The sequence below is a fragment of the Taudactylus pleione genome, unplaced genomic scaffold (assembly GCF_031769625.1).
Source record: "Taudactylus pleione unplaced genomic scaffold, aTauple2 ptg000584l, whole genome shotgun sequence".
NCBI lineage: Eukaryota > Metazoa > Chordata > Amphibia > Anura > Myobatrachidae > Taudactylus > Taudactylus pleione.
The window spans coordinates 1,235,779-1,261,476 of NW_028284986.1; the positions used below are offsets into that span (position 1 = coordinate 1,235,779).

Consider the following 25,698-nt stretch of genomic DNA (forward strand, 5'->3'; position numbering starts at 1 on the left):
TTCTATCTGGAGATGAAAGTATTTGTGCTGCTCTTTGCAATTTTTTAATAGAGCCCTAAGTATGTATAAGTGTAAAAAGTACATCATTTAGTGATAAAAATAGAAATACAATTTCTAGACTTCCGGTATGATTTATGGCTGTCATAATGATGGGCCTATTTATATATGAAGGCCTGTGGCTGTATCTCCATCCACCCCATTGTTAGCCCTGCCCTGACCATTACTGACGCTAGCTCTGTAGCCATTTATGTTGGGCAGGGTGTGATGCGTCTACAAGACATTCTTACTATTCAGGCAGTTTGGGAGAGGTCCTAATATACCACTGACCCACAGTGTCCAAGACACCCATGAATACATTGCTGAATGATTGTCCTACCCACCTTACTGGTTACCCTAAGTACATATGGATGCGTATGAACATTGCGAGGCTTTATTCAGAATATCTGCACCAAGGAAAACTGTATACTAGAGCAGAGATGTACTAAAGGCCTGGGAAATTGTTACACAATGTGCCGTTGACCCATGAGAGATCTGGGGTTTAAAAGGAACTTTTTACCCAAATATTAGAGTTTTCAGATGAATTATGAAGTTTTAAAGTAATTTCTCCACCCTTTACCAGTACGGATTAATTGCTGCACCCCTCAGCTTTATTTTTAGCTAAGTGTTGTCTGTGTCCCTCCCTTGACAACTTCATGAAGGAGGAGCATCGACAACCTGACTGGCTGTACACTGCAGGATGTACATAGCAGGATCCATGCATGTAATAATGTCTGCGAGCTGTCTCCCAATGGTTCATTTATTTTCCTACTTCTCCTCGTGGGACTCGCAGCAGGTGAATAACATGGACTCCTGTACGTGAGGTCATCTGCTATTTTCATGGCATGGAAACTGTTACGTAATGTTCTGGTTGTGGCCGCTGATTATATCAGCCGTCCCCGGTGTACATTTAGAAAGCCTCCTGAGACGCTCTTTCTTTTATTTAGAAGACTCACAATTCACAAACCAGCGGGAGAGTTCTCTAATCCAAATAGCAAAAACTCTACTGCAACTTCTCCGGTAAATCACATTGGGGGGGAATTCAGTTTAGCGCGAGTTTAAGCCTCCGCGATGAGTGCCTGGAGATATTCAATTGGCCGAGCTTTGTAAACCCTTAAGTCGGGAGATGCACTTTGACACGACTATTTCCCAGGGCTTAGTCGCGCCAAACTGCTTTTTCCAGCTTAAGTGCCGAAAGCCATGCTGCCAGTGCAGGTGGTAATGCCCCGACCAGCCCCAAGGCTCAAGTTAGCGCAGACTTCTACTTGCACCTTCAGAGGGTATGAACAAAAATCTGCTATTCGTGGGCGTATAGCGCAAAATATTTCCAGACATTCATCCCAGGAACTGTTGAACGCATTGCTCGCACTGACTGGGATACCATCCGTTTTGTTTCAAATCTGTTTGAAATAGTAAAAAAAATGTTTCTTATTCTCTTTTCCTTACAAAGTTTTACTGCTCTGTATGGAGAGGGCAAAATATATGTATATAAACCAGCGCCTGCTTTCCAGTGTAACTTACAGTTGCTGGAACATGGTTACACCGCAGTGTCGACGATTATGATGTCAGCGTTGTTGAATTGTCCACGTGGAACGTGTCGACATGTGAAATGCAGACATTCTCCATTTGCTGACTGTTAGGAATAGGTACTATGGGGAAGCAATCGGGAACCCGACTGCCTAAATACCGGCAGCCGGCTTTCCGACTGTCATATCCCGGCAAGGGTGAAATGCCGGGCGTCTAGATGTAGACGCCTGCATTTCCCCGACGCCGGCAGAGCGACGCCCGGCATCCCGATCGTAGTGATGCCGGGCGCCGCGAGCGGACAGCCGCGGGGGGGGGGGGAGGGTTAGGTTTAGGGCTCCCGGGGGGGGACTTGGGGTTAGGCACTCCCCCCGGGAGGGTTAGGGTTAGGCTAGGGGGAGGGAGGGTTGGGCACCCCCGGGGGGGACTTAGGGTTAGGCACCCCCCAGGGGGACTTGGGTTTAGGCAGCTGGGAAGGGGGTGGTTAGGGTTAGGCACTTGGGGGGGAAGTTAGGGTTAGGCACCCCTAAGGAGGGTTAGGGGGGATCGGGATTTCCAGCACTGTCGGGCTTCCGCTGCTTCTAACTCTGCTCTTGTCGGGCTGCCGCTGACGGGAATCGAATAGTCGACCATGCGGCCGGCGGTATTTCATACCCATTCCGTACTATGGATGAGTTGAGGTTTGGCTGCAGCAGGTGAGGGTCCGCGGACTCTCCATACCAGGTGTCACCCCTAGACCACCAGCAAGGTTTTGTCGACATTCAAGTCATGTCTAAATTTCATCGAGGTTGACTGTCAATGTCGACATGTTGCATGTCGGCAAAATATACCGAACCTGCGTTATTGCGTGGCGTGCAGAAGCGGCAAATTCGCCGTTTATGGAGAGTGAGTGCAGGGGTATGTATACATATGACAGCATCGCCAGTGTTGTGAAGAAAATCTGTCCCAGTTGTCTCGCACCTCCCGGGATACGAATCTGCCCCCTGGACGCGTTACGTTATTTTTTGGTTTCAGGAAGGAGGCGATGTGCACAAATAGATGTAATTAGGAATACTATAGAAAGACTGGATATTGGTTTGTCCGGTCTGCGAGGAGCAGCTGCGTATCTGGGATATCTGCCAAAGTGAATAATATCCGTTGCCTGTGAGATTACCATGGTGCAGTGAATGCGGGTGGGGGGGCTGTATAGACCATTTATTACCTGTGCATCGGGAAGTATCTCTCTTTGGTCCCATGCTTTGTGCATTTTGTGGCATGTGACTGGTGTGTATACTGTGACTGATACTGGGTCACCCTCTGAGCACAGCACCGAGCTGCAGCTCCCTTCCCCACCAGTGCAGCTTAGTGACCGGCTTATACTGGGATTGCCCCGCTGCTTCCTCATTGCCATGAGGACTTTCCCGGTGATATGCAAATAGGAGCCGGAAATAGCAGCAGATTATCCGAATGTTTCAGATGTCAGCCCGGCCATTAGGATAGATTTCCACGTACACCCCCCCCCCCCTTTAATCCACAGCCTTGATGTGCTGCTACTGCTGGCACTTATCTCCTAACAGGGCGATAATGAATTAATTCTCTGCAGGAACATCGTCCTCTGGCTTCTGTTGAAAATCCCCCAATGTGCAGCTCTAATACGCAGTGTTTGAGTTATATCTGGTTATCTGGACTTTGTGAAATGAAGAGAAGTTACTGAGGGCCTGATTCAGAGCCGCTCGTAAGCGGCCGCTCGTTCGTTCCGAGCGATGTTTGCACAACTGCGCATGCGTACGGATCGTAATACGCATGCGCGAACCAGTCAGTGCGGCCGAAAATCGTTTGTTTGCTAAATAGCGAATGCCTGCTATTTTGAGTGACAGGAGGAGGCGTATGTGGGTGGTAACAGGGGAAGGTGCTTGAAAACGGGGAGTGAGATCAGAACGCAGGCGTGCTTAAAGGTCAAAACGGGCGTTTTATGGGTGTGCATATTTAATACCGCAGCGTCATTGACCACGTCACTTGGTTATTTTATAGATTGTGGTAGAAAAAACCAACCACAAGAATAGCGAGCAGTTCATACGCTGGACAATGTACTCGATTAATCTAGTAAATAGCGGACATGACGTAGGATGTGAGCGGCCAGGGGGTGTAGTTTTCCAAAAAACAACCGCAAGTTTTGTTCGCTCGTTCAGACCTAGAGGCGTGAACAGACCGCAAAGAGCGAACGGTTCATTTGAATACCCACCCCTTTTTTTCTGAACGAGCGAGCGCAAATAGCGTCCGGCTCTGAATCAGGCCCTGAGTGCAGGAGAAATCACCCATTTATCCTAAAGATCCTATGTCCTAATGTTCTAGCTCTGTTCTACTCTCCTAGATGCACCAATGATAGGGACTCTCTACAAGGACTGCCCCTGTGTTATTTCCTGTATGTGGGGGGCATTTGTCACTCTCTTATAGAGGAGGCTGGAGATCTGTGTAGTAAGTTGTCTAGTAGGAGGCTGCCTTGCTAGTAGGAGGCTGCCTTGTTGCGATGAGAAGGTGCCTTTAGGCTTCCCATGTACTGTCCTTGTGTGTTCATTAGATTATTGTTGCATGGTGTTATACAGTGCTGTATAGGAGTCTGTGTGTGGTTCTAGAGCAGCCATTACATGGTTAATTAAGCTGTATGTTATAATGAAGGAAACCACTGAGGTCTCATTCTCTGATTATTTATTAGGCGCCACAAAGTGTAACCAACACCTTACATGGAGGGCAGGAGGGAGAGTGTACATGGATGAGGTGAGATGGCAGTCAGAGGAGGCCAGGAGGGAGAGTGGGCATGGATGAGGTGAGGCACCAGTCAGAGGAGGCCAGGAGGGAGAGTGGATGAGGTGAGATGGCGGTCAGAGGAGGCCAGGAGGGAGAGTGGGCATGGGTGAGGTGAAGTGCCAGTCATGAGTTGAGAGTGCAGGAGAGAGAGAGAGAGTGGACATGGATGAGGTGAGATGGCGGTCAGAGGAGGGAGAGTGGACATGGATGAGGTGAGGCACCAGTCAGAGGAGGGCAGGAGGGAGTGTAGACATGGATGATGTGAGATGGTGGTCAGAGGAGGACAGCAGAGTGCAGGAGGGAGTGTGGATAGAGAGAAGGTGGCAGTCAGGAGGGCAGGAGAGTGCAGGAGGGAGTGTGGATAGAGATAAGGTGGCAGTCAGGAGGGCAAGAGGGAGTGTGGATAGAGAGAAGGTGGCAGTCAGGAGGATAGGAGAGTGCAGGAGGGAGTGTGGATAGAGAGAAGGTGGCAGTCAGGAGGACAGGAGAGTGCAGGAGGGAGTGTGGATAGAGAAGGTGGCAGTCAGGAGGACAGGAGAGTGCAGGAGGGAGTGTGGATGGAGATAAAGTGGCAGTCAGGAGGGAATGTGGATGGAGATAAGGTGGCAGTCGAGGGAATGTGGATGGAGATACGGTGGCAGTCAGAGGAGCAGAGTAAGGATGGACTGAAGTGGTGAGATGTGAAGAGGTGGCTAGTGAGAAGGTGGTTGTATGGATGATAGTTTTGGTGGCATCGGGTGAGGAAGGGGCACACCCTGGAGAAGCTTTGGAGATTGAAGTGGCATGACTGAGAGTGGGGAATGTAGGGGGTAATGCTGATATTAGGAACAGAAGGGAAGGTCCCCCTAAGTCCCCCCACTTCGGTTCTTCATCCTTTTTAGGAATTGTTGCAGATCCGCCAGTTGCAAAGTCCGGGGTGACTTAAGCAGTTGCTTGTTCCTGTTGTCCAGGGTCTCCCCCTATTCATGTTGTAGTGTATAGTGTACAGCTACATACTGGTGATAGTCGCCCTGCGCCATAGTATGACGGGAGAGGTGTCCTGACCGGATTAGTGAGTCCTGGTTGTCTGTAAAGGAGCCTATCCATTTACCGACATGAAAGTCTGAACGTCCAGCGTTAATACTTTCATGTCGCTTGGGTACGGGCACCACAACCTCCTTATCTATTAACATGCTGAACCTGACGACCGTCGTCAGGTTGATGGGCATGTTCGATAGTCGGGGTCGGTAAGGACCCAGCGTGCACGCGCATCACTGGTCCTTGCCGACTATCCACTTGCAGACTTTCTGCACGTTCCGACTAAAACCTCCTGGTTTTGGTCGCATCGTGCAGAAAGTCGGCAAATATATAGGCCCCTAACGTCTTAAGGTGCATTATGGGATGATGTCTGCTTGTCCTGAGTCTAATATTTGTGAAACTGATCTAGTGTGAATAAGCCCCAACAGAAATTACTCTATTAAATCATTGGGTATGCGGCATGCTAGGGTTGCGCTTGCAATTAGGAATGCTGCATGCTAGGGGTGCGTTGGCATTTGGGAATGCTGCATGCTAGGGGTGCGTTGGCATTTGGGAATGCGGCGTGCTAGGGGTGCGCTGGCATTTGGGAAAGTGGCATGCTGGGGGTGCGCTGGCATTTGGGAATGCGGCATGCTGGGGGTGCGCTGGCATTTGGGAATGCGGCATGCTGGGGGTGCGCTAGCACTTGGGAATGCAGCATGCTGGGGCTGCGCTGGCAATTGGGAATGCGGCATGCTGGGGGTGCGCTGGCATTTGGGAATGCGGCATGCTGGGGGTGCGCTGGCATTTGGGAATGCGGCATGCTGGGGGTGCGCTGGCATTTGGGAATGCGGCATGCTGGGGGTGCGCTGGCAAATGGGAATGCGGCATGCTGGGGGTGCGCTGGCAAATGGGAATGCGGCATGCTGGGGGTGCGCTGGCAAATGGGAATGCGGCATGCTGGGGGTGCGCTGGCAAATGGGAATGCGGCATGCTGGGGGTGCGCTGGCAATTGGGAATGCGGCATGCTGGGGGTGCGCTGGCAATTGGGAATGCGGCATGCTGGGGGTGCGCTGGCAATTGGGAATGCGGCATGCTGGGGGTGCGCTGGCATTTGGGAATGCGGCATGCTGGGGGTGCGCTGGCATTTGGGAATGCGGCATGCTGGCAATAATCCTGGCGCATGTTGACGTTGCAGTGGGCTGTAAATGTGACCGGCAGGCAGAGTGTATCTTATTGCACACACTTGTACCAAAATGCAATTTACATTTCTGCATAACTTATAAATATAATGGATGCTGAATATTTTGTAGTTTGATCATTTATTTTAATTGTAAACCAGAAATGGCAAACTTACGGTTAGTACTTTTTGGGTAATGAATGCAATGTCTAAAAACGATAAAATATACTAACTATACATTAGTTTATACGGTATGTTTATAAAACATCTGGTTACGCTCTGCCAAAGCCGAGGTCCTGTCTGATTGACCATAAATCACCCACGGCTGTGATGTTGATTTAGTTTGGATCATGCTTTCTTGCTTCCTGTGCAAATGCCCAGCGAGACCAGCGACGTCCCCGTGCCAGGCTGATGGCCGGTGCGTGCTGGGAGATCTGTCGTGGATGAAGGTGCTTCCTGGCAGTAGTGGGATTGTCTGTGTGCCAAGGAAGTGGCTCCTGTTGTGTGTACACACGAACCTCGGGGCAGGTGCTGGCTTTTCCCAGCTGGTTGCCCAGGTGACGCTGTAAATAAGGACACAGTGGATTGTGTTGCAGCTCTGCGAGGAGTACACACAGGGACATTTGCATGTAGCTTCACAGCTATTCCTGTTCATGGGGAAACGGAACTGTCGCACAATAATCTGGGGATGGTTGTACTCAGTTGGTACCCTTAAGGGTCCGTCTTGTGGTTGCGGATTATGTGTGGTCCTGTTTTTGGGGGAGGAGTGGGGGTCCTTCCTAATAATAAAAATACTTGCGTTTGAGTTTGCACCGATCCCTCGGGTGGATCACCCCACCAATGCCGCTTAATAATAGTTATTGCAGCAATCGCGTTGGAAGAGGTGCATCCAGTTAGACTATGGCAAAAAGCTGGCCATGGGCAATTCTCTGAGTACCCTTTATCAGTGCCAATGGTAACCGCCTTTGCTGTCCTAGGGTTAGATTTGGGGCACAGGGACTGTCAGACTGTGTAACAGAGGAGGACCAGTGACCGGTATCACAAGATTAAACCTATCCCTTAGAGTGTGTGTGTGTGTTCTGTTTACTCTTGTGGGTCATCGAGGGTCCGACAGTTTCACTTTAAACCTCTGGCATTCTGAGAATTTGGCGTTACTTCTGGGAAGAAGTGTTTGTTTGCTGTGATGTACGATTGTGTACACTGTGAAAACACGCTCTTACCTGTGACACGAGGAGCTGCACACAACGCTCTATTGTGTATTTTCCCGGTTTCCGGCCTGCTCCAGTATCATTAGTGAGATTCCCTCTGCAGTTTCCTTGTGTTAGATCTCTGCGTGACACGCTGATTATATGCAAGGATGGGGGGCGCCCTGTTCCACGTACACTGTCAGCCATGTCCCTCCCGTAGGTCAAGGCGGCCTCTGACAGCTGCCGTCAGTAAACGCTCTGACAAATTGACATAATGGGATTTTGTCCTGATTCGCTCGGAAATTACCAAAAGTAAACTGAGTGCGCTGTGCGGGAGTACAGGAGAGGTCAGATGTCGCAGGTTGGTAGTGCCCTGCTGTTACAGTACAGATATATCTGGCCCGTACGTACGCGTGACTCGTTCTGCGATGTGAGGAGGGGAATGGAGGCAGCAGGAAGCCTCAGACTTAGAGTTATATAGTGGGAGGAGCAGGGTCCCCCAGCAGCACAGAGTATATCAGGAGATGAGTGATGTGTTAGTGAGGACAGAGCTGCATGTGACCAGGCAGTGACATGATGTGAGGAGGGGAATGGAGGCAGCAGGAAGCCACAGACTGATGGTTGGTAACTACAGATGGTCGATGGCCATCCCTAGAGCAACAACTGAATTGCTCCTTTGGATGCCCATTACTTATAGGCGTGCACAAAACAATTGTATTCCCCCCTTAGGCCTGTATTCAATTAGTTTCGCGTGCACGATAAAGTTTTGCATGCCGGACTTTTCGCCTACATCGCATATTTTAGCCGCGGAAACTTATTGTGTGCGTACCCGCGTTTCGCCCTATTCAATTACAAGAACCGCGAAAACTGAGACACGCGAAGTCGGGACAGGTGAAAAGTGGTGTCAGAATCGGGGAAATGAGCCTGAACCCAACACCCCCACCCCCCCTCCAGAAAGATGCAGAAACATTGGGGATCAACGTAGTAGTGCCCGATTAGCTGTAATACAACTTTTTGGGGTGCATAAGTTTGCACAATTGCCTCTAATTAGCGTCTTTGCACAAGTGGGGAGGAATGGCATAAAGCAGTTTATTTTGGAGAAAATAAGTAGTCCTGCCAAATTTTGGGTACCTGAAAGTGGGTGCGAGCATATTTTAATGTCTCTAAAGTGCAGTTTTAATAATTGGGAATTTCCACCATCATAAAAGCATTTGCAATCCCAAAAACACTTGATCTCTTCTTAGTGCACCCCCAGAACCTTATTTCACTAGTTTGCAAAATCGGCGATACTTTTTTGCGGATCTCGGCTTTTCACTCCTAATTGAATACGACTCTTAGTCTTAAAAGTTAATTTTGGTATTGTCCCAAGTGGTCTTCTATTCTCCCTGTTACTTATCCGTTACTGGCGTCCAGCAGGTATATTCCCATCTCTCCTGTTTCTCTGGGTCCGTGTGATAAATGTCACATATCCTGATCTCAGTCAGACATCTCTGAGCAGCCTGTATCACAACGGCCTGACCTGAGCAGACAGTATTGCTGGCTCGCTGCCCTTAATAAGATCATTTCCTTGTAATACTCTACGTGGAATTGTTGACCGACCTTAGAGATCGCGTCACACGTTGATCTTCGCCTTGGAGCTGTACAATATTTACTGACTCTCTGACGTGGTTTATTGTGTGACAGCTGGAACTGGAAGTACTATAATCTGATCTGGAAAGTTTGTGCCCATTGATACATGGTTACCGTGTGAGTCTCATGATTGTCGGACGTGCTAGATCAGAGATACTCGCCTATGTTCCGCCACTACAGAGAGCCTGCTTCAAGGTCCGGATGTGTAAATGTTGCAGTTTTTGTTTCTTAGGGGCCCAGTTATTAACTATTTGCGGAATATTTCTCAAAAAACACCCGTATTTGGGGGGGATAACTGAAAATAATTAGTATCCCTCCGTAGAAACCGGGATCTAGTCAGTATCCCGGCAGACGGGATTCCGATGGTCTAAATATCGGCAGAGTGTTGGGATCCCGGGTCCAGAATCCCAACCGCCAGCATCCCAAAGGTAAGTATCAGGGGAGGGTTAGGTTTAGGGTTAGGCACTAGAGGGAGGGTTATGATTGGGCACTAAGAGGGAAGGGCTAGGGGTAGGCACTGGGGGGGAAGTTAGGTTTAGGCACTAAGGGGGACGGGTTAGGTTTAGGCAACGGGCAGGGTTAGGGGTAAGGGTTCGTGTAGGGAACTTACCTTCCACTGTATGGATTGTGACTGTCGGGATTCCGTTGTCTGTATTCTGACAGCTGGCTTCCTGACAGCCGGGATCCTATACCCAACCCGTAGAAACCTATGGGGGCTTGTGGCTGCTGTTGGATTTACCAAACTCCGGAATGTGAAGTAGACCGCACATCTGCCGGAGTCCTGGCACAGGAGTAAAGAACCCAGTGACGCAATCACTTCACTCCATGCACATTGTGGGGACGGGTTCCTTTCGGAGCCCCTGTCCCTCCCTGCGGGTGCTCTTGGCCGATATGATCGCCTACTGTAATGCTAATATGGCGCCCAGATCGCATTAAGTTTGTGTTCACTGATAAATGGGCCACTTAGTGTAGTTTTGTAGTCATGGGCACTTGGGGCTTCTTAGTCCTGGGTGTAGCTGCTGCAGCTCCTCTTCGCTGGTGACCACGGTTGTTTCCTCCTTACAGCTTATTTAGCATCACGATTGCAGGGTAGTCGGCAGGGCCTTGGGTTTAACACTGGGCAGCCAGGGAGCGGATTAGAGTTGGCTTTTACCCGTAGCTAACGAGATTTCGGGTGAAAAGTTTAGGCAGAAGCGATGCCTTACTGTACTGTCGGGGTGATGTGCAGTGAGAGGATTCTAATACACAGGGCTCCAAGTCTTCTGGTCTAGAAGTTTTTGTTTCTTCAGGTCCAACACTAATGGTGCGTATCCACTTCGCGATTAAACAAGGCGATTGAGCGATAACGACATCGTTAACGTTCAATCGATTGTTAATTGGCCGCAAATCGGCCAGTTTAATGTCAAAAACGACCAGCGATGCGCGTGCCTGCTGGTCGTTTTTGACATCCATTATCGCCCGAACAATCGGGGATGATTGAACGCTCATTCAGTGTATGCAGATCAGTGTAGGCATATCAGAATGTGAAACAACTGCGCAATTACAATGTCGTAATCGTACGCTCGTTTCACAGTCGTCAAGTGGATACGCATTTTAAGGTTTCGCTATTGCTAAAGCGTACACAGACGGCCGATTGTTGCGTTCTGCGAATGCATCGCAGTGTGCGAAGGCACCACTGCGATCATATTACCGATCACACAGACCACAGAGTCATCGCAGAGTGAGCGTTTGGGGGAGTGGTCAGAGAAACGCAGGCTTGTATCTGTTTGAACGCTGTTGCAGGGGCGTGCATAAATTAGCCACTGCGATTTGCGTACGCTGCGTGATTACTTACTGTGTGTAACAAGGTTAGCAATTTTTAAGTAAGGTCAGGGCTGCGGTAATTCTTCGCGAGGGGCTGATGGTACTCCATGTTACTGATGATTATGGAAGTTTGGAAGGTATTACGGATGTGAGATAGCAGTAGTGGGAGGCAGTGGGGGTCTCTATGCCCTCAGTGTGACGGTATTGCGATAGCATCCATTAGCATATTTTTGCAGCAGACCTGTGTGCGATTACGAGCTGCAATAACGATCCTTACTGAATCAGGCCCTGAGTACGAGGGAGGCAATCGGGAAGCCGACTGCCTAAATACCGGAAGCCGGCTTCCCGACTGTCTTATCCCGGCAAGGGTGAAATGCCGGGCGTCTAGATGTAGACGCCCGCATTTCCCCGACGCCGGGAGACCGGCGCCCGGCATCGCGAGCGTAGTGATGCTGGGCGCCACGAGCGGACAGCCGCGGGGGGGGAGGGTTAGGTTTAGGGTTCCCGGGGGGGACTTAGGGTTAGGCACCTCCTCGGGAGGGTTAGGGTTAGGCTAGGGGGAGGGAGGTTTAGGGTTAGGCACCCCCCCGGGGGACTTAGGTTTAGGCAGCGGGGAAGGGGGTGGTTAGGGTTAGGCACTTGGGGGGGAAGTTAGGGTTAGGCACCCCTAAGGAGGGTTAGGGTTAGGGGGGTTAGGTTAGTGGATACTTACCTATCCACGATCGGGATTTCCAGCGCTGTCGGGCTTCCGCTGCATCGCACTCTGCTTCTGTCGGGCTGCAGCTGACTGGAATCGAGCCACCAGCCATGCGGCCGACGGTATTTCATACCAATTCCGAGTAAGAATAGTCCTTTTATTTTGTATCCCAGAGAAAATAATCTGAGAACTCCTCCAAACTGTCAGGCCGCGGTTCCCCAGACTCGCCATGCATACAGTGATTAATGTCAGGCCGCGGTTCCCCAGACTCGCCATGCATGCAGTGATTATCGGGATTTCTGCAGATGTGGGAACAAAGTAATGAGTGGGGGGAAGCTCCGTTCTTGCCATTGACGACACTGGTGTTCCTGCTTCGTATGCCCACCTGAACCCTCCACCCATGGTGCCCTGACCTGAGATTAGGGCGCCTTACTAGGTAGAAGGGGCCCTTTTCACATTTACGAGTCATGTATATAGGAGCCCCCTGTGTGCACACATGAGCTATGAATGCAGGTCCACATGATTATAGAGGAGTCTCTGTATTTTTCTGCTGTGTCCGTTTATTTAAACGCTTATCAATATTTTAGAAGACGTTTTGTGTTTTATGTATTAACTTTGTTTTTGTTTTTTCTCTTACAGTTAAAAAGGCCAAACTTCAGGGCCCCCCAGGTAAGTGTCCCCCTCTCTGTACACACTGTAGTTTATAGGCGTGTTCCATGGCATCTCATCCGATGGTGCTCGATCGCACCGATGGTTGCATACACTTCCTGGACATGACGTGTATTAGTGGGCGCCTGCATACACAATGTGATCGCACGCTAAGACATAGTGGGCGTGCTAATGCCTTGCCGTGCGATCGCCTGCCTTGCCGAATATGCATACGCCTCTAGCGTGCGGGTGTGAATCAGGCCTCTGAGATCACGGTCTCTAGTAGGAATGCATAGTGTGATCACAGTGCGCACCGTAGCGTGGTGTATGCAGTCGCGAGCAAACGCATGGCGCGATGCCTGCATACATTTGTGGCGTGAACAGCCACAATGTAACTGAGCGCATCTGTATGGCAGATGGTAAGGGGGGGGATTGCAGATTGTTATCCCAACCAGATGTCCCCATTCAAACTCCCTCCTGTCCTGTAACCGCACACGACTGGTTAACGTGGAGCGCGGCTGATATCTCCTGACGCATGTCGCTGTGGGCTGAATGTATGGGGAGAAGTTTCAGCTGTCCTAGATAGTGAATGTCAGGGTGGTTGGTGGTCCTCAGATGAAAGATGACTTCTCTGAGCTAAAAGATAGACACAGGGCCTATACGCAGGATAAGAGGAATAATTCTGTACAATTGTTCCCAGGGATCTGCAGCTTTCTGCTAATACATTAATCCCCATCCGCTACCCTGTGCTGGTTTAACCCCATCGCTGCCATGAATCTGTGTTACAGCTCGGCTTAGATGGCAACACTCTAGTCTCAGACTGACAGTAGGATCTGACCACAGGCTGAGTGCTCTCCTGATCCCCAGTAGAGGGTAGAAGGATTAGACCTGGGCTGTCAGGCTGAGCAGGGTGCAGCGTAATTACAGGATGACGGTGCTGCGGTGTCTCCCTGTTGCATGTGGGTTGTTTTAATGGTTTTAAAATGCATTCTTGAAATGTTTTTATTCATTAAATTGTGATGGGACTATAGTAATCCGACTCGCAAAGCTCCGTTCATCTGGTCTGTGTTGCATGGTTCTCCTAAAGTGCCATCTAGTGGCAGAGAAATGGATTGCAGGAGGTTTCAGGGTTATCGTCTGGGAATAATGCTTGAGCCTTGACCCTGATACAATGTGTGCGGTAATCTACTGTATTATGTTGCCTTAAGCAGTTGGTGTTACACTTGTATGGTCTTATGAAACAGAAAATATATCTCGCTTTTATATACCGCGCATCCGGAAAGTATTCACAACGCTTCACTTTTTCCACATTTTCTTATGTTACAGCTTTATTCCAAAATAGAATAAATTAATTTTTGTCCTCAAAATTTTACACACAATACCCCATAATGACAACGTTTAAAGTTTTTTTTTGCAAATTTAATAAAAAAAAAAAAAAAAAGAAAACACACTAAAATCACATGTACAGAAGTATTCACAGCCTTTGCCATGAAGCTCAAAATTGAGCTCAGGTGCATCCTGTTTCCACTGATCATCCTTGAGATGTTCCTACAGCTTAATTGGAGTCCACCTGTGGTAAATTCAGTTGTTTGGACATGATTTTGAAAGGCATGCACCTGTCTATATAAGGTCCCACACTTGACAGTGCATGTCAGAGCACAAACCAAGCAAGAAGTCCAAGGAACTGTCTGTAGACCCCCGAGACAGGATTGTCTCGAGGCACAAATCTGGGGAAGGGTACAGAAAAATATCTGCTGCTTTTGAAGGTCCCATTGAGCACAGTGGCCTCCATCATCCGTAAACGGAAGAAGTTCGAGTTGGCCGGCCTTCTAAACTGAGCGATTGGGGGAGAAAGGCCCTTGTCAGGGAGGTGACCAAGAACCCGATGGTCACTCTGTCAGAGCTACAGCCTTCCTCTGTGGAGAGAGGAGAACCTTCCAGAAGGACAACCATCTCTGCAGCAATCCACCAATCAGGCCTGTATGGTAGAGTGGCCAGACGGAAGCCACTCCTTAGTAAAAAGCACATGGCAGCCCGCCTGGAATTTGCCAAAATGCACCTGAAGGACACTCAGACCATGAGAGACAAGGATTGAACTCTTTGGCGTGAATGCCAGGCGTTCTATTTAGAGGAAACCAGGCACCGCTCATCACCAGGCCAATACCATCCCTACATTGAATCATGGTGGTAGCAGCATCATGCTGTGGGATGTTTTTCAGCAGCAGGAACTGGGAGACTAGTCAAGATAGAGGGAAAGATGAACAATGTATAGAGACATCCTGGATGAAAACCTGATCCAGAGCACTCTTGACCTCAGATTGGGGCGACGGTTCATCTTTCAGCAGGAGAACGACCCTAAGCACACAGCCAAGATATGAAAGCAGTGGCTTCAGGACAACTCTGTGAATGTCCTTGAGTGGCCCAGCCAGAGCCCAGACTTGAATCCGATTGAACATCTCTGGAGAGATGTGAAAATGGCTGTGCACCGACGCTTCCCATCCAACCTGATGGAGCTTGAGAGGTGCTGCAAAGTGGAATGGGCGAAACTGGCCAAAGATAGGTGTGCCAAGCTCGTGGCATCATATTCAAAAAGACTTGAGGCTGTAATTGCTGCCAAACGTGCATCAACAAAGTATTGAGCAAAGGCTGTGAATACTTATGTACATGTGATTTCTTAGTTATTTTTTTTCAATTAAATTTGCAAAAATCTAAAAAAAAATCTTTACACGTTGTCCTTATGGGGTATTGTGTGTAGAATTTTGTGGACAAAAATGAATTTATTCCATTTTGGAATAAGGCTGTAACATAACAAAATGTGGAAAAAGTGAAGCGTTGTGAATACTTTCCGTATGCACTGTATAGGGACATAATTCTTTCATCTAGTCCTCACAAAGTCCTAATATGTGATTAATCGAAGTATTAGGACAAATAATCCAGAACAATAACCCGCTCAGTAATAGTAAGATGTAAAGGTACTGTATGTACATCCAGTAATGACCCATATGTGGGAATTATCGCGTCTTTCTTCCTAATAACTGTAATGAAAAGATATTTTGCGCTCTGCACTTAGGGGCCTGATTTAGAAATGTACACTGGCGATTTTTACACAGTACAAGCGATTATTTTTATTGCTGTAGCGTACGTGTCCGTCACACTGTGCACGCGCTGGGATTGTCTTGTGATTCTGTACGAACAGAGAACCCATTTGCGAAGTGAGTGACAGGTAGTCAGCGTTTGGGGGGGGGGGGGGGGGGGCGAGGTAAAAAAAAACCACAGGTGTGTCTGACCGTTTAAACTCCGTTACGTGGACGTGCATAAATTATCCATTGTGATCTCCGACGCAACATGAGCCCTTACTAATTGCTCGTTCAAGTTCTCAGGGCGACGGTTAGGATGCTTTACATCTGGCAGGTTCAGTTTACCGCTGTCCCCATGTGCCGTACCCATCCCAACATCTTCTCATATTCACCACCGGTCCATCTATTCCGACCACACGGCGGTTCGGCTGGAGGCCGTCCTCGCTGCTGCTGATGTGACTCGTCATACACAAACTCCATTTGTACAATTGTTACAGAAATCCTGTGAGAAATGGGTTGGAGGTTCCCTTCGCAGTGGAAGGGGTTAGATTTAGATTTCGGTGACCTGTATGAAAGCACTAAATTACTTTTATTTGGCTGCAAAATGTGATCTTCATGCATGTACATCTCCTCATTGCGCGGTCACTGACTGAGAAGACGATCGTCTGGATTTACCAAACCCACGTCTCTGGCGGGAATTGGGGTTTGTGATTGTCAGCGGGAATATTAATGCTGAATGCGAGGAGATGGCCGGGCTCGGGCAGAGCTCGTGTGTGGGCATGGAGGGATGTGTTACACCTGTAGAAGTGTTAGCAGGAATGGCAGTGCCAGTTAGGTGGTGCCCTCTGGGGGCCTCATAGACACTAGGGTGCAGCCCTCTCTGGTGATGAGGTAAGTGGCATTGTGCCTGTGCCTCTCATACAATATATTTCTATGCCCGGTGTCCGTCCTCCAGTAGTAAGGACAAATGGCTGGCTGGTGCCCAGTAATCCGTCCCATCGCCCCCCCCCCCCCCACATGTCAGTAGCTGCTGCTCAGCGTCTCATTATTCTTGGCTTCTATTTTCAGTATTTTTAGTGTTACCTCCTGTGGGGGTCAGTGATGTATACAGGGTGTGGTCACTTCTCCCCTGCTGGTTATCAGCAGTGTATCCAGCTCTGTATGTGCTCCCTCCTGCTGTTGGATATAGATTCATGGCACTAATACCTTCCTCTAATAATGAATAGGTTGTATAGCTATAGATACGGGTTGGTTACAGGATCCCAATTGGGATTTCGTAATCATTATAACCCCAACCCTACCCTCAACCCCCCTGCAGCCTAACCGTAACCCTCCCCTCCTGCAGCCTAACCCTAACCCACCCCCTAACCCTCCCCTCCCGCAGCTTAACCCACCCCCTAACCCTCCCCTCCCACAGCTTAACCCTCCCCTCCTGCAGCCTAACCCACCCCCTAACCCTCCCCTCCCCTCCCACAGCTTAACCCACCTCCTAACCCTCCCCTCCCACAGCTTAACCCTCCGCTTAACCCTCCCCCTAACCCTCCCCTCCCACAGCTTAACCCTCCCCCTAACCCTCCCCTCCCACAGCTTAACCCTCCCCTCCCACAGCTTAACCCTCCCCCTAACCCTCCCCTTCTGCAGCCTAACCCTAACCCTCTCCTCCTGTAACCCAACCTTAACCCTCCCCTCCCACAGCCAAACCCTAACCCTCCACCTAACCCTAACCTCCCGCAGCCTAACCCTGCCTCTAACCCTAATACTTACCTCCGCGGTCTGTCGGTATTCTGACATTCGGGACGCCGCTCTCTGCATTGTGACCGTCGGCGTTCTGACTGCCAGGATACTGAATACATCTCATCGTTACCATCTAACTTACAGGGGTAGAGGTAGATTTGCAAATGTGTGTGAGATTTTTAAATAACTTTCAGAGTGTAGATTAAGTTCTGGCTTTGGTGATTACAGAAGACACTGGTGTGCGGAGGAGCCGCTGTCCAGCTACCAGTATCCCCCCAGTTAGATATACGCGAGGCAGTGCTGCTGTATAATAATAAGATCAGTGATTTATTAAAAAGCAAATATCCTTCAAACCTTATTGGTGCTGAGTGTAACGGTTATTCAGAAAGCGAATAAGAACCTTGACCATAAGCACATTTTGCGCTGGCTATCGCTTCTACCAGTAGGTAGCGGTGTATGTATGGGGGTTATCCGGTATAACCTGCGCACACTTTACCAGCAGTGAAGTTTGAATGTAACTGCGATAATAATAAAACTAATTTGTGCCACTTGTTATGTTACATTTATCGTGAAATGTAAGTGTGAGCCGCAATGTGATAATTAAATTACAAGACCACTGAAAATTGACTCAGGGAGGGGGGGAATCAGTTAATTTTTAGGCGATTTTACCACCGAGCATTGATGTTTGACTGCGCACATATCCGACGCGGACTTATGCGGTAGCTGTTACATTGCCAATTTTACTGCACCCCTCCATGTGTGTGAGACAAAATGGCGGCATCGCTGTGTAGTTGAATTGTCTCCCTGGAACATTTTGATTAAAGTATAAACACTTTTGATTTTATGGAGTGTGCATTGGAGCGAGTGACCGTATAAATAATACGTGTATAATGGCCGACTGATTTTTTATTTTTTTAAGATAGGACTGTACGCCCAGCAAACCGCAGTTTAAACTGTTTTGAACGGTGTACACCGATCAACTATAACATTAAAACCACTGACAGGTGAAGTGAGTAACACAGATTATCTTGTTACAAAGGCACCAGACAGGGGGAGATGTATTATAGCGGCACGTATCGTGCCGCTATGACTCTTCATGCTTCGCCTCTTTACTGAGGCGAAGCAGGAAGCACTAACGGTGAGGTGTAAGAACATCTCATGGGCCGGAGCGCTCCCCCCTCCAGTGAACCCAGCTAGAGCATCAGCCTAGTGCTGATCCGCTGTCTTACTCCCGGCTGGCTCCACTGAGCATGCGCGGGATCTCGCAAGTATCGCAAGATCCAGCGTGGAGACAGCAGCCACCACAGCAGGGACAGCGCTAGCCCTACTGTGGGTATAGGGCATCGCCAGGCTACAACTGTCAATAGCAATAGCTGCAGCGGGCGCAATGGTCAGATGAACTGACCGTTCATACATTGCCCAGGCTATCGGCGCTGCTAACTTGTAGATAGCAGCGACGATAATAACAGGGGCACCTAGCTCTCCCAATCATACATGGGGGGGGGAGCTGTTTCAGCACACATAGCATGCGCTGATGCCGCTTTGGTGGTTACATCTACCCCAAGGGGTGGGATATATATTGGGCAGCAAGTGAACACTCTTTTCTTGAAGTTGATGTGTCGGAAGCAGGAAACATGGGCACGTGTAAGGATCTGAGCGAGGGATAAATTGTGATGGCGAGACGACAGGGTCAGACCCCACAGAAGAGCTACTGTGGCACGATTTGCTGATAAAGTGAATGCTGGCTATGAGAGAGGTGCCAGAACACACACAGCATCGCACCTTGCTGTATATGGGGCTGGGTATCCGCAGACTGATCAGAGGACCGCAGAAAGCGCTGACATTGGGCACGTGAGTATCAGGACTGGACCATGGAGAAAAAAGGCGGCCTGGTCTGATGAATCGCGTTTTCTTCTGCATCGCATGGCGGCCGGGTGCGTGTGCGTCGTTTACCTGGGGAAGAGATGGCACCAGGATGGGGGGAGAAGGAAAGCCGGCAGAGGCAGTGTGATGCTCTGGGTAATGTTCTGCTGGGAAACCCTGGCTCCTGCCATTCATGTGGATGTTACTGTGACACGTACCAGCTACCTAACCATTGCTGCAAACAAGCACAACCCTTCATGGTAACAGTGCCCCCTGCTGGCAGCGGCCTCTTTCAACAGGATAGGGCGTCCTGACACTGCAATCATTGGGCCCGATTCATTACGGATCACTCTGGCGATCACGGCTGGGATTATGCGCGCAGATCTGCTACTGAAAATATGCTAATGACTGCAATCGCAAAGCCATCACTCAGCCAGCATAGAGACACCCACTACCACTATCTCACATCCGTAATACCTCGCAGTCCTGTGTATACATCAGGAACATAGAGTAACATCGGACCCTCACGCACAATTACAACTGGTCTGACCTTACTCCAGAAATTGCTGCGTATGTGGCAAATTTATGCACACTAAATTGCATCAAAGAGGTTCTTGGCATAATAATGACCATAATTATGGGCCTGCCCACCGCATCCAGGTGACCTCTTATCAGGCAGGTCCCTAACACTCCTATGGAATAAGTACAGGGCAGGTGACCCCATCCCCCCCCCAGCCCAACCCAGTAGAACCTCCCCATGGCATCACACTAATGTGAAATTACAAGTCATGGTTAAAGAAATATAAAACTCCTGTGTGTGAAGTCCTACATAAGTAAGAGGTTATAGTCACAAGTCTAAGAAGTGCTACGTAGTGTGTGTGTGTGTGTGTGTATATATATATATATATATATACTAAAGTGGTGAAAAAGTGTACATTATGATGTCATTAAAGTCATTGTATTAATCTTCATCCAACCTCGAGTTAGGGCGTTTTTTTAAGACAAAATCTATTTCTCTTTTTATTTCATTGACCGGTTTTGGTTTCCAGTCTCGCATACATGTGTATCCTCTTATAGTTTCATCACTTCATAGTCTACCTAATTTTGGACAACTATGGCCCTGCCCTTATCGGCTGGCCTGATAACAATATGTGGGTTGTGTCTCAGTCTCCATAGTGCCATCTTTTCATAAGAAGGGTAAAGAAGGTAAATAATCATAGATTTTAGATGTGTTGTTAGAATTGATGTCATTGTTCACCAACCTTAGGTAAGTTCTCAAGCTTGCATTGGTTGAAGGTGGCTCAAAGTCTGAAGGTCTTTTATAAAAAATGTTTTGCTTTAGGTGTACCCACATCACAAGAGAAGAACTCTTTAACCTCATAGTTCTGCCAATTTTGTATAAATCGATAGATTTCTCAAAACTACTATATCTGTATGTAGGTACAAGCGTTAACCCCTTAGCCAAAAGTTTAATCTCTGGTTCACTTAGAAGTACATCACGTAGGTTAAAGACAGTACTTGGGTCCGCCTCCTGCGGCCTTGATTTCTTAATCCCTACCCTCTACGGATGCGGCCAATGATTCTTAATTTTCCGGGGTCTGGGTAGGTTGGTTCCTGATCTGTACCTCGATCTAAACATTTTTTTTATTGGGTTGTACGCCTTCATTCACCTCCGTATCTGAGGGCAACAGAGAAGATCCTGAGTCCGTTGGGAAGCGGGGTACGCGCCTATGTTTATACCCTCTATTCGGGCGGCCTGGTCTTTCCTGTGTTTTTGTTTCCAACCAACCATCTGTAGACAGTGTGATTTTTTTGGTAATCCATTGTCACCGTGGTCAGTTTTTTCCTCCTTGAAGGCAGTAAGATCCTTCTTGTAAGTATCGACTTGGTTCTGTAATCGTTCCAGCCAATTTGAACTTTTGTTTTCCCTCAATGTGGGTAAATAGGTAAAATTCAGTTGTTCTACTTCCACTTTTACTTTCTGCAACTCTTTGCCAACCTCCTCAATAACGACTATCCTTGAGTCCAGAGAACACTTGTTGAGGATCCCGCACCACATACTACAGAATACCGGGTTGTTTCTTCCCAAGGTCAGAATATTATGAATACGGAACCCTCTTGGTATCTGCTTCCTACGATGATACTCGGAACGAAATTGACCGTGTAGTAATAAATCAACCTCTCTGTCCTACGGAGCTTTAGCAGCCTATAAAACAAGTCAGCTGATGTTTCGGCTGGTAGTGAATGGAAGTCTAATTTATCGAACAGAACCTTTTTCAAGCTCCTCATCTGTAAAGGAGATTGCTCCACACTGTGCTTGGGAGAGTAGTCCATCATCTAACAGTGCAATTCCTCCTTGTGCCATCTTCCCACTTAAAGTCAAATGGAATCAATACTCCTAAGTCCAAAAGGAAAAGAGAAGCCACTGTCCAAAAATGTCGTCACTATTTAAACATCTATTTTTCAACAAAAGAATATTGATGAGTGCCAGGAAGGAAAATCAGGTTCCAATAATATTCATATATGATAATATATTCATAATAATATATGATAATAATATTCATACATCTAGATTATGCAACAAGGGGTGCTCCACAAGATCACTTCAAGATCCAGTAGATCTCCTTCTAATGTCCAATATTCTTGGAAGGAGGCACTCACCACTCCAGTTTGGTATTATATCATTTATTAAAATGGTTCATAGAAGCTGTGATCCGCCATATATTGTAATTTGTCAACGTTTCGGTTCTAACTGTGAACCTTTCTCAAGACTGGGGTTGATGTCTTTCAATACTAATTAGACGTCAACCCCAGTCTTGAGAAAGGTTCACAGTTAGAACCGAAACGTTGGCAAATTACAATATATGGCGGATCACAGCTTCTATGAACCATTTTAATAAATGATATAATACCAAACTGGAGTGGTGAGTGCCTCCTTCCAAGAATATTGGACATTAGAAGTGTGTATGTATATAAAAAATAATAGTTCTGTGACCTACCGAAGGGTACGCTCTAGGCCGGGTAATCCTTTATTTATTTGCTCTTCCAGGAAAAGAGACTTTTTGCATGGTGTCATAGTGATTTACATTCCTATATGGGATATTGTGATGTTAGATGAAGTTTGTTTTTAGTTTTTATATGATGTGTGGTAGACCCTTTATCCTTATAGATGAGCTGGGACCACCCACTGCTACAATCGGATACAGATATCGGTGGTACAGTCTTATCTCTTGTGATTGTAGTGGTCTCGTCGCCTGCCTGTTACATTCTTTTTTAAATTAAGTTTATAAGATTTTTTTTTTTTTTTTTTTTAATCATAATAAGAGAAAAACAATAAAACACAAAAAATAAAACCCTAACCCCCCCAAAAAACAAACCACAAACGCCCATAAAAATAATAGTACCAAAAATAGTCCTACCTAATAACCGAAATCGAAATATTTCCATAATAAGAAAACTATAGGTTTGGTCACATTGTGTTTTATGATGAACGGATGAATCTGTGACACGATGATGATTTTGTTGATTATTATATGGTTGTCGTTGAAGAAACTGGAAAGTATATATCCTATTTCATATACAACATAAAGATATATATTTTGAGAAGTTGTTGTTTTTAGCAACTATGTTGTGGTTTAAAAGGGATTTAAACACCCGGTATTAATGCGAGCAGTGTTGTGCGTCCTGCTGAGATAATTCGCTTCGATTGTAAAACGCATCAGATAATTATAATTATATTTTATATTGCTGAACTTCAAGCAGTTTGGTATTTTATACTCCAAAATACCAGCAGAGCGCGGAGACCCCACTCTCCCATCCATTAGGTACAGTTTTTAGCGCTTATCTGACTAAAACTGCGTTACCGCGGTGTAATATTATGGGACGTTGGTAGTCTTCCTAATTACTTATGTGCTGAACAGTATTATTCCGGATTGTCTGCGTAAACGCACAGACGCTGCCACTGGGGAATCTCACTCTTAGGAAACAAAAAGCTTATGCAATATCTTATAAGATGATTTCTATTTGATATTTACTTAATTTAATTGTTTATTTGTACAGAAACTTGTCCGGTCTTTCCCTATTATATAAATTATTCACAATACAGTTGCCGTGTTCCCTCTTTTTAAAGCCCCATTTGTACGGGCAATACATTGTACCTAACTGGGCCATCTCCGGACCTTACCTGTGCGCACTAAGGGGGTCACTGTCTGAGATCAGGGTGTATGTTGGGAGGTGGGTGGAAATGATCCATATTACACATAGTGACGACTATTTTTGTTTTTTTCTTTTTGCCAGATAAATTCAATACCTACGTGACCTTAAAGGTGCAAAATGTGAAGAGCACGACTGTGACTGTGAGAGGGGACCAGCCCTGCTGGGAACAAGACTTCATGTTGTAAGTGATGATGTCATGCTGTATAAAATGTCACCTGCCTAGGGCATTACACATGTGGGGGGGTAAGGGTCCTGTGGCCGGAGGATGGCCACACGTGGTTAATGGCTGCCGTGGCACTGAAGGGGTTAACCCCCTCTGCTGCGGCACCATTTTTTGAATGTATTATGGGCGCTAGGCGCCATGTTTGAAATGTAATAGCGGCGCTAAGCGCAGAGTGTTGTAATTAAAATGTTTTAAAACTGTATTTCTCTGCCGCTTTGGCGGCAGGGATAGGTAACCCCCGGTGTGCCACACCAGGGGAGACCGGAGTGCATGGAGCCACTCTGTGGTCCACGCTGGGACCCGGGAGTGTGACTCCCGGCGTCCCAGCTCCACAGGGACGCCGCTGGTCCCTCTGTACCGGCTGCTTACTGCGGCCAGGCAGCGGAGGGCAGGCCTGGGGGGCTGGGAGAGCAGCTCCCGCCGCCCCAGCTACCCGGCGAGATGCTCTGCGTCAGGGGGCTGTGTGTTGCTCTACAGCCTCCGGAAATGGCAGAGCTAGGTGCTGGCTGCTGGGGACCGGGAGCAGCGCTCCCGGCGCCCCAGTGCTCCAGGCCAGCAGGAAGTCGCTGTCCTGGACAGCAGCGCTAAGCGTCATATGAAGGGGGGACCGGGCTAGCCGGCTCCCTGTGTGGCAGTGGCTGGTTAACCCCCGGTGCGTGGCACCGGGGGAAGTGTGCAGTGACCGCTGGGGACTGGGAGCATTGCTCCCCGCGCCCCCAGCTCCACAGCACTGAACCCAGCAGTCCAGGACTGCACGCATAAGGCAGTCCAGCGCTGAGCGCTGGGCACAGTAAAATAATAAACAAAAATAAATGTATAATTTAAAACATGTAAAAAATGCACATACCTGTGACTTCCCTGGACGGCTAGGGGGATCCAGAGTCCTCAGTGGGCTGCTGGATCTTCCAACCCGTCCAGGGAAATAAAGTATCCTCCTATGCAGCCTCATGCCTGGAAGTGGGATGAGGGGGGTGCAGCCAGCTAAGAATTTCCAGCGAGCTCCAAACGGACTTCCCTCCGTGGCCAGGAGTCTCTGCCAGGGACCCTGCTTGCCCACCTCTGGAGCTCAGATTCGGGCAAGAGTAGCAAGCTTGGTCCCTTAGCAGATTCCTGGAAGTCCATTTTCGGAGGGAGATCCTTATCTTCCCAGGCTGTATCCAGACGGAGCGGAGCCGTGGGCGTTGCCCAGCTCCGAGGTTGGGCCCAGGCACAGGGGAGTCACCACTCCCCCTTGCCATAGGGGACCATGTTAAACGTGCATGTGGCTAGCACATGCACAGGTCATGCACTTATGATGATTGGTTGAAAACCACAGGGCGGACTTACCCCCTGCGGAAATGTGTATTAGAGTGGCATAAAAGGAGGCTTCGTGCCTGGTAAAATAGTACATCTTTGTAAATCCTGTGTGGAGAAGAATTGCTGTAACATCTTATGTATGCTGATATTCCCCTTCAATCCGAAGGGAGGGTCTTTTTTAAGACTGAGAGCAAATAAACACCTTTTGCCTTTAAATTCTACTACATCTGTATCCTGCGACCAACAGAATTGCGCAAAACGCTATTCCGTTCTCCTGCTGTTCTGGGTAAGAGCTCCGGGTCTCCAAGTTCAAGCCCTCTGCCAAGCTACCGTGCAGACCTGGTCCATTGCGAGGGATCAGGTGGGAACAGCCGACACCAAACAGGAGTTGTGTCCACAGTTAATCAAACGCATACGCAGCAGAAGCGGTTCCAGGTGCCGACGCAGGAGCCTGAGGGTAACGTAAAAAGCGGTTCCAAACGCCGATGGTAGAGTTTGGTGGTGGCAGCATCGTTAAACGCCCACTGCGCAGTGGGCGGAGTCAGTGACAGGCGGTCACTGACGGTGATTGGGATTTTGAAAGTGCTAACCTGTGACCAGGGCCAGCCTAGGCGAAAGGAAAATATACTGACTGTCTTTATGAGCTCTGCACCCTCTGGTTCTCCCAGCAGTAGGCGCTGTGGTTTGTAAGTGTGATAGATGCCCTGTTTTGGGGGTAAAAGTCCCATTCGTGCCTGTCATGTGATTGAGGAGCTGCAGTTCTTGGAATGTCTTCTGTAGGGATTGTGGATCAGTAATTTGTGTTT

General features: G+C 48.2%; 1 protein-coding gene across 1 annotated transcript in view; it reads left to right on the forward strand.

The window, feature by feature from the left end:
- The window catches only part of LOC148481365 (protein unc-13 homolog B-like), a 140,599-nt gene that overhangs the window by 35,388 nt on the left and 79,513 nt on the right, over window positions 1–25,698 (forward strand). Inside the window, exons 3-4 of the mRNA XM_088453624.1 lie at window positions 12,476–12,505; window positions 23,455–23,554. Coding sequence (XP_088309750.1) covers window positions 12,476–12,505; window positions 23,455–23,554 — 130 coding nt within the window. The remainder of the gene's footprint in view (window positions 1–12,475; window positions 12,506–23,454; window positions 23,555–25,698) is intronic.